General features: G+C 34.5%; 1 protein-coding gene across 1 annotated transcript; it reads left to right on the top strand.

Moving 5' to 3' along the window:
- Positions 1-114: 114 nt before the first annotated feature.
- On the top strand, positions 115-3406 carry LOC306855117 (tax1-binding protein 3). The gene is made up of 4 exons (XM_079393566.1): positions 115-454; positions 1198-1317; positions 1408-1485; positions 2494-3406. The coding sequence occupies exons 1-4, from the start codon at positions 416-418 to the stop codon at positions 2632-2634; spliced, it is 378 nt and encodes a 125-aa protein (XP_079249692.1). The 5' UTR covers positions 115-415; the 3' UTR covers positions 2635-3406.
- The last annotated feature ends 7110 nt before the right edge of the window (positions 3407-10516 follow it).

Below are 10516 nucleotides of genomic sequence, written 5' to 3'. Positions count from 1 at the left end.
CCAGCCACGGTAGACAAGTACGATATTTCAAGTACTGAAATATTTTGTAAAATATATTTGTAAAATATACTCCAAAATATTTTTATTTACAACTTGGAAAAAAAAAATAGCCTTACAAAAAAAATGTTTTGACTGTCTCGTAATACTGATCAGAATGCGTCATCTGCTGGTGCTTGTTTAAATAACTGTGTTTCACTCGTAAATACGCCAATAAGTCACATCAACATTAACAGATGTAAATAAGTAAATGAATGAATAGGATGAATAAATCGTAGACTCGAGGGCGCAGCCCCAACATGACACACAGCTAAAGGGGAGGAACCGAACACCTCACTCCAGTTATTATCAGTCAAAATCACTGAATTAAACACCTAAGAGCCCCAACAGGGAATATAAGTTTTATAACAGGCAGAAAATGTCGTTCATCCCCGGTCAGCCTGTCACAGCTGTTGTGGTGAGTTTGTGTTCAGTGTGAGATTGTGTTTAGCATGGAAAGCTTCACTAGCATCAGCTTTGTGTGCGGTGCTTTAGTGTTTTTACGACATGATTCATTTTATATCGTTTGACTGGGAAAGCTGTTAATTAAAAAATGTTTTTTTTTTGTATTCTCAACAATAATCAGACAGGATAGCTTGGTTAAGTTTATTTGAGTTTAAGCTAAAAGCTTATGTAATGGAAAGGGTTAGCATGCTATGCTAACGTTAGCCAGCAGGGGCGAACAAAGTGAACAATAGTTATTTATTTATTATTCAATTTATTTATTTGTTTATTTATTTATATTATGGAAAAGTATCGTGCGGCACAACATATAACATAACCAAACGTTTTACTTGTAAACTAGAACAAAACCACAATGCTCATTTGGCTTCCCTAAAATGAAATGCTATTGCTTACTAGTCATTTTTGGGATCCAATGAATATTAAATGATTAATTTAATTGGGGTTTAATTGTTCTTTTGTATTATATTCAGTCTGTTCTCATGTCACTCAGGTGTGAAGTAAGCAGGTGTGGTTTATGTTCTTGTTCAGGTAGTGCTGCCATATATGGTCATAAACAGCTGCAACATAGGATGTGGCTTAAATCCTAGTTAGCCGTGTACCTAGACAGCACCTAGTGTGCATTGTTCTCGTTTTTAGATATATCCTACTATTCCTGCCTTGTAAGTCAGCAGTCTTGTTTTCCTTTCTGTATTTCAGCAACGGATTGAGATTCACAAACTACGGGATGGTGATAATTTAATATTAGGATTCAGCATTGGAGGGGGAATCGACCAAGATTCAAGCCAGAATCCGTTTTCCGAAGACAAGACAGACAAGGTGAACACTTCATGTTTAGTGAATTGAATTCTATTTAGAGTGAGGCTCTGTCATTCAGAAGTGACTCTTCTAACTGTATTAACGTCACAGGGAATCTATGTCACACGCATATCTAAGGGTGGACCCGCAGAGGTGGCTGGTCTCAGGATGGGAGACAAAATTATGCAGGTGAGAGATCCAAACCTGTCAGCCGTATTATAAGACATTCTCACAGTGATGAAAAGTTTTGTCCAGGCCACAAAACAAAACTATTCCTGATTTTACTAAATTAATCGTTTCATTAATCATCTTTCATTTTGTGACATAATAATTGAAGATATTAATGTCATCACTTTTTGCCAGAATGTCTGAATAACATCACATTCCAAAACACTGAAAAATTTGTTAAACTTTTCAGGTGTAATATACACTAACCGGCCACTTTATTAGGTGCAAAACTCATCTCGTCTCAAAGCAGACTCATGACATTTCTCATGTTAACACCCTTTATTGCTATAAAAATAGGCAGAATCTCATGAAAATCACACAAAAATGATATACTGTCATAATTGCGTGTTTATTAGCTTCATGTTTCATCTGTAGAAATGTTTTTCTGGGTTTCTTGGGTACAGAACTGGAAGTGTAATGGATGTTTGTCATTGGAGACAGGGCAGGTTATGAACACGTAATATGAAAGCGACATACGAGCAGCAAAAGAGCTTCCTCTGAGAAGAGAAAACGCAGGCAGACAACACTGGAAGCAGCTAATGCTCATCAGATCACGTAAATCAGTGGAAAATGAATAGAAATTATGATTCTTTCTAAGCTATGAATGGACACAAAAACATAGCCTGAAAGCATTTCACAAATGCTTGTCCGTCTCCTGAAAAAGCAGAATTTTTTTTTTTTTTTAAGGACTGCTGAGTGATTTAAAAATCTTAAGTATGCTTTGAGTCTGTAAAAACGTCCACAAACTGAAAAAATGTAATCTTGTTAAAACGGATTTCATAACATTGGTATTGAGAAAAGTATTGTTGCCCTACAAGCTTGTGACAAGAATTGTTGATGTGACAGCTAGCTAATTGCATGCAAAGAGCCTATTAGTCTGCGCCATCTAGTGTTTCATGACTGAACTTATTTGGCATTATGTTAAAATATATATAAATGTAGTTTTTGTGCACTCAATGTCAATTTCAGGTGAATGGCTGGGATATGACCATGGTGACACATGATCAGGCACGAAAAAAACTCACCAAGAAGAATGAAGATGTGGTCAGGCTTCTCGTCACTAGAAAATCCCTGGAGGACACAGTCAGACAGTCCATGATGCAACACTAATGCAGATCTGAAACACGCTCATTTGAGCTAATTGAATGTCCTTATTGGTTAATCACATGTTCAGAGCATGTTTTAACTAATAAAAAACAAACAGCCTCCCTCAGCCAAAGAGTGATACCAAGAATCCTTTACACTCAGTATGGACTAACAAGGACTTCTGTTAAAGATGATTTTGACGTATTGAACTTTAACTGAATCAGTGTATGTGTGAATGATTGCTCTCAGAGTACAATCTAAAGGTTGTGGTTTGCATTCCATAAATTGCTACACTACTTTCAATTTAGCTACGCTTTATGCCAAATACTACACTATCTTTACCACATATACTCTTGAATGTATCACAGAGTCTGTGAACTCCTTATTTCATTCATAGATCTCAAGGGCTACAGTGAATTGTGTTCACCTCATTTTTTAACACATACACATACGCCTGTTAATTATCGAGTGATGTGGGAAACAGCCAGCATGTAGTTTAAAGTACTTTAATGACCACTAATTTTGCTAGTTCGGGAGACGTTTTTAAACTTTTCTTGCTCTTCATCTTATAACTTTGATTTAGTATTTAATTAACACAATGTTAGCCTATCAAAATGTCATCCTCTGACCATAGAAAATGAATCTGCATTTGGCACAATTGAGAACACTGCAGTTTTGTATTTAGCGGTACTTTTTCACATTTTTCCCGTTTTGAAAATGTTTTTGATACAGATTTTTTTGGCGTTTGATTGTATGAGGATATATTTTCACATAAGCGAATAAAGGAATCATCTTGCACATGCTTTGTGTGTTTTAATGATCTAAATGGAGTGTTTGCTGTCTCAGATCTGATGTCTAATGAGTCTCTTTTGTCAGGCTGTAAATGTCTGTGTCTTCACATTAAGCTTGAAAATAGTGACATTTCAGAGCAACAAATCTATTTCCTGACCTTTTGCTGTTTGTCCAGGCAGTTTTGTACTTCAGGCTACTTTCATCTCTTTAATGTTAGCCGGCAAATGTGAGCAGACAACAAGGTAGCTCATAATGCAACACACAAAGTGCTGTAAAAGTGAGGCTGCCGATAATTACAGGGCAACACGTCTTCAAACACTCATTCCATATTCTAGGACAGTGGGGAGAGAGTGATATTACTGAATATTAGATAGGATTCATCATATAAATAACAATAAAACAGAATTAGCTATGATGTGTTCCTTTACTCTTAGAAAAAAAGGTACACAACCATCACAGTGGCAATATCTTTTCAAAAGGTACTAATACGTTCTCTTTAGGTATTAAAATGTATACCTTTAAGACACTAGTATGCATTTTTTAGAGGTAAAAAAGTACAAAAGTGTACCTTTGATAAGGTACCGCTCCAGTGATAGCTCTTGTCCTTTTTATCTGAGAGTGTTCAGTATTCATATGTAAATAGCAGTCTGCTAATGATTTCAAATATTATTCAAGATTTTATGTAACCACCTGCATACAGAAAATTAAATGTTTTTATTCAGAAAATACTTCAGTGAAAAAAGACTGATTATGCAAGATTTTAGAAAATTATAGATGAATAAAATATAATGTTCCATTCAATTCAGCTATATTTAATCTTTCCTACAATAAAAACAACAACAAAAAAAAAACATTTTGGACACAAAAATAAAAGACATTCAACTGCCAAACAAGTTAATGCAGGTAGTTTTATAATAGAATAAAAATATTTATTATTTATATATTTGAACTTTTCTTTACTTTGAAAATGTAGTACTTGTCAAAGGTCAGAAGGACCATGATATTTGAATAATTTGAATGAAGTCTCACCAAGGCTGTGTTTATTTGATCAAAAATAGCCTATGGTAAAAACAGTAATATTGTGAAATATTACAATTTGAATATATTTTAAAATGTAATTTATTCCTGCGATGCAAAGCTGAATTTTCAGCATTACTGCAGTCTTTAGTGTCACATAACAATTTAGGATTTTAGCGTTATAGCCTACGAACTACTGCTTAGGTTATTTGTACACTTTACAATAGTAAACCCAAACCTTTTATAAATATATGAACTGTGTCTAATGCGTTTCATGCCTGTTTATCAGCAGCTGAATGTGTAATTATAGTAGCTAAATGGAGAACATGTATGCAACATACCACCCACACTCTGGCAGGCCAATTGTGTTACCATAGTGATGCAATCTGCTGCTGTCACCTTTCACAAATGCAAAATGTGCTGCTTTATGTTAGAGCCGTGTTTACGGTCCTTACAGTCACTGAAGTATGGATACACACACATTTGTAATAAAAGCAGTGCTGCATGAAGACATCATTTTTCTATAATGTAAAATTGAGTAGGTTAACTGATGAGGTCACACTTCTGTTTTTGCCATATCAGGGTATAGGCTAATAGAAGAGAAGAGAGCTCAATACATGTAGATTTTTAATACTTTGCATGTGTCACATTGTCGTAGCAATTACAATGACAATTGCCTTGCCTTAAAAGTTGCCAGGGACAGCCCGGTCTCATGAAAATGCGTGTAAATAACACGCCAAAATAAAAATGAAAACTCGTGGTATTGATACGAAAAAAATAGACTTTGGTTTATATATGACACACGCAATTTTCGCGTGCATATGATACGCATCTAACCCATAACCCTAACCCTACCCATCGCGTAGCATAAACACGTCCATTTTTGCGTATCAATACCACGAGTTTTCCTTTTTATTTGGCGTACTATTTATACGCACATTCATGAGATCGGGTAGCCAGGGAACGTTCTTACAACGTTTTTTAAAAGTTATAAATGTTTGGACAAAACATTCTTAAAGTAATGTTTATAGAACGTTCGATAACTTTGATAAACGTTCTCATAATATTGAGAAAATTCATTTTTAGAACAACATTCTCGGAACGTCCTCGTGATGTTATTTGTAGGATGCCCTTCTAAAAACCGTTTTCATAACCGCTAAATAACGTAATCACGACAATAAAACTGGACACTTAAATGTTCATGTAATATTAAAAATAAACGCCAAATAATGTTAGCCTATATTTTGGGTAAAAGTATAATTAACAGAACTTTCTAAGACACTTTCTAAGATCACAACAAGAAAACAGGGCATATAATCGATTTAGAAATGCAAACGTGCAAAATATAAAATTAAACGAACCCTTATGAATGTGCTCGAATAAATGGCAGATTCCTTGGGGGAAGTTAAGGAAAAGAGCGAGATGAGTTTATACAGACCTAAGACGCGTGTGTGGGTGGTGAGTGGGTAGATCGGAGCAGAAGGTCACACACACACACACACACACACACACACACAGATAGATCTGAAGGCTGGACCTCAACAAGTGCAAGCAATCACGTTATCATAGTAATGAAATATGCTTAATATTTGTCTCTTGCCAACGGTCGGAGTTTTTCACTCATTTTCACCTTAAATACATATTTAGCATTTAATGAAGGTTCACTTCAGGCGCTGTTAGATGACATCCCTGGTCATTAGATGTGTGTTATTGCAGCATAGTAATTAACGCCTCCCCCAATCATACTTTATTAACGATTCGATTCTATTCGCTGTCAAGCAGTAGATCGTTGTATTTTGTCTAACTGGAAAAATCCGTACCCTCTTCTTCCCACGCAAAAATCACTTTCTCCTCCGTTTCCTTAAATCGCTGCGAGCGCAGAATATAGCGTGTCTGCTGCACGCTACTTTACCAGAGCGCGCACTGGAGGACAGAAGAGATACAAGAAGAGCTGCTACTACATGGTAAGTCCTGTTTTATTGTTTTAAAATGCAAAGTGTATTAATACACCCTTATTTCAATTATAATCTAATATTTAACTGAGCTAGCTCATTGGATGAGGCATCAAACTGTCAATATGATTTATTTCTTTCGTTCTTTTAGTTTGTTTGTCTCGCCATAATGTACATCCAAACATTAATGCTGTGGCTAAAAAAGCCTGTAGTCAGAAAACAACTTCACAAACACGTTATCAAGCCTGTTTTCTCCTGAGTGTGTGAGCTTCTGGTTCAAGGGCGGAAAGATTATGGTGCGGGTCAGCTTTGTAGTGCTCACCTGGGGTGTTTGTTGATGTCTGTATATTTATGCTGATTTAAGATCAGTGATCAGACAATTAAGCAGGGATCAATGGAGGGAAAACTGGCCCTAGATCAGGTCCAAAGGTGTGGTGTGTACCTCTGCTGTCACTCAGTATGGGGTCACATGGAGGGGGAGAGAAGGTCAGGCCGTATAAAAACTGTTTCATGTGTGTTTGGCTGGAGCTGAGCTTTACCTGTGACCACTTTAGTCCAGTCTCCAGCATTTACCCACTGCAGAGCAATCATGAGTGGTGAGTGAACCCATTTAGAGGTTTTATACTGTAGATTAGTAAGGAAATTCTGAACTGGGTGATAAGTAATTTAGTTACTCAAATTTAATTTGTCTTTTTCTTATGTTTTCTTGATGGTGTATTATGGAGTGTATTTTTTATTATTATGTTTTCTGACATTAGACAAACCGTAAGTGGTGTCAGCGGTCTGTATATGATGGTTGATTATTTTGTCAGCCAGTCCATCATTTCAGGGTAATTTTCTAGAGCCACAAGGGTCTAAGATTTAAAGCAATAATGCACCCCAAATTTATTTTATTTCTTGGAACAAAAACTGTGATGTTTTGCAGAATTACATGGCTTCAGATATCTTGGAATATAGTGCACAATTCATATAGTTAGATCACTTTTATAGTGCGTTTTGTAATTTTGTTTGGAGCTTGACAGCCACAATATTCATTCACTTCCATTGTATGGAAATTAGCAAGTGTACATTCTAATAAACATACTGTGTTCCACTGGGAAAAAAAAAAAACTATTTGAATTTGGAATGACATGAAGGTGATGGAATGCTATGATGGAATATTAATTTTGTAAACTGTTTTCTTTTATGAGTTATTTTGCATATCCTTGCTGGATTTTTGATAGAACTGCTTTAAAGGTTTTTCTATTTCTGAAATATGCCAAGCTGTTTCTGCCTCAGAGGAATAAATGAAAAGGTGATTGCCAGACAAAGTTTAAAATAATAAATACTATGAGAAATATAGCCACAATTTCAAATAATAAAGAGAGCCTTTATGAGAAATAATGTAATATAAAGTAACATTGTGAGACATAAAGTTGAAATTATGTGGAAAATATTGCAAGTTATAAAGTCAATTTGTGCAATATAAAGTTATAAATATGTGAAAAAGTCATAACTGCAAGATATAAAGTAACAATTTCAGTCATGATTGCAAAATTTAAAGTCACCTGGTGAGATATCAAATTTAAATGATGTGGAAAAAACTAATACAAGATATGAAGTCACGATTTCAAGATCGTAAATGCACAATGTAGTCACTTTGTGAGATATTAAGTTGAAATTACGCAGAAACAAGTATTGCAAGATACAAAGTCACATCTGTGAATATGAAATTATATGGAGAAAATTAATTACAAAATACAAAGTCACATTGCAAAATGTAAAGACGCAAATTCAAGGTCATAATTGCAAAAGTGCTAAAGTCACATTGGGAGATATGAAGTTGAAATTATGTGGATTAAATATCGCAAGGTATAAAGTCACAATTTCAAAGCAAAATGTAAAGTCACTTTGGGCAATGTAAAGTTGAAAATATGTGAAAAAGTAATAATTGCAAGATATAAAGTCACATCGTGAGATATAAAGTTGAAATTATGCTGAGAAAATGAAATTGCAAGATATAAAGACGCGATTTCAAGGCTGTAGTTGTGATATATAAACACACATTATGAAATATAAAGTTGATATTATGGGAAAGTCATAATTGTGAGTTGTAAAATAACATTGTAATATATAAAGTCACATTGCGAGATAGTCATGATAGTGAAACAAAAGATCCTACTGCGAGATGCAGTTATATTGTGATATATAAAGTAATAATTTCAATGTTATAATTCCGAGATATACAGTCTCATTGTTAGAGATGAAGTCAAAATTACCTCTTTATTATTACATTAATTGATTTTTATTGTCATTGTAGAAAAACAATGAATATTATACTGGCAAAATGTGCTTCCATACTAAAAAGACAAGGTGTATATAGATTTGACTGACTGCTGTAAGCCACAGTTAGTTTACTAAAAATAAACCGGCTCCGCTAAAACCATCAGTATCAGTTGCACCACTGCTACGACCCTCACCGGTGAACTCTTTGGCTGTTTTTTCATTATCCAACTCAGCCTCTACTCAAATCCGATCCCATGTGTGCTCAAGTCAGCTGTGGTGAGTAACCCTGCGCTCTCAGCAGGTTCTTCACACTCACAGCTGACTGCAGAACAGCCCTCAGCTTACACACCTTCACTTCCATCCTGGGGTGCATCTGAAACAGAATATACGATGATGTCTCAGTGGAGACACTGTGTACTGCTTATCTGGAAGTCACATGATATTTGTTTGTTGTCTTCTGGGTAAGCGCCTCAATATGACATTGCATTTACAGTTTTCATAATCAATTAGAGCATGTCATTACCGTAGCCTCTCATCAGTATGGCATCAGCACATATGAGTTGAGATTAAAGTTAGTGCTTAACTGCAAGAGTAGGTGGTGAAGAGACGATAGCTTTATACATGGAGCACTTTCAGATTTAAAATTGTGCAGGATGTTTTCATTCACTTAGAGCTGTGTTACACACCGCATGAAAGGTCATTTTCAAAAATCCATAATAGGGGCACTTTAAAATATGTATTTGTGAAAATGTGTGTCCCAAAAATGGTGCTTAATGAAAGGGATATCACCGGATCATCCATGCCCTCTACAGGAGCAGTACCGTTTTCTCAAATTAAGTAAAAATACAAGGTTTATAGGATAGAAAAAACTGTTAAATGTACTTATTTAAAGGGTGTTTATTTCAGGAGGGACAACAGCATTTATATATGATATAAATAATAATAATTTTAAGTTTTCTTTAAATATTCAAAGACTATACTGGCTTCATTATAAGCTTAATCACTAGTATTTGATTACAATAAAAAAATAAAATTTCTTTTCTTTAAAAGAAAGCAAACATCTGGGTTACTGTGAGGCAGTGAAAGCGGCTAATTCCTAGGTTTAAAAAGCTCAGTGTTTTTGAAGTTTATAGCCATAAAATGTAAACAATGTGTATGTTAATTTATTGGTCAAAATATTGAAAGTTGTTATTATCTATGATTATATTTTTTGTGTGTTTTTGTTGTTTTGATTGCTGTGTGTTCTATATACTGTAGTATTACTGTTATAATAATAATAAATAAATAAATATTGTGATGTGTTTTAATACGATTGACAAAAATCACACCATAAATAGTAACCGCAGCAAATAGCAAACAGATCAAAACAGTATTATATTATAACAAAATTATGACTTTACAAAAGTAAAAGAAAATATGAATAAAATAAATATGAGAACATGATAAAATGAATATGTTAAAATATTGCTTTAATATTTAATAAATGTTAATTATTAAATATTTAATAATAACTGTATTTAATGTTTTCATTTTTATAAACTGGGACATCTGGTAACCTTACCATAGGCCTAAGCATTTTTGTGACATAATCAGCATGCTGTGACTGTTTGTGATGCACTAGGTTTAAAAGCGTTTAACATCTATATCTATGCTTTTGTTGTATGGAAAAGAGTGACTTGCATTTAAAGAATTTTCACTTTTCATATCCTGCAATGACCGATTCGATGAATCACATCGTGATGTAGAGTAGAATACACAATGTGGGAATGTCACATCTTAGTTTTAGCTGATACGATTTGAGAGATGGTGAACTTTAAGTCACGAAAGAATGAATTTTAATTCTTGATATCGTTCTTTCTGACTTCTCGGCCACAGTTTCC

Source organism: Barbus barbus (assembly GCF_936440315.1).
Source record: "Barbus barbus genome assembly, chromosome: 35".
Taxonomy (NCBI): domain Eukaryota; kingdom Metazoa; phylum Chordata; class Actinopteri; order Cypriniformes; family Cyprinidae; genus Barbus; species Barbus barbus.
This window is presented reverse-complemented; position numbering and strand designations above follow the sequence as displayed.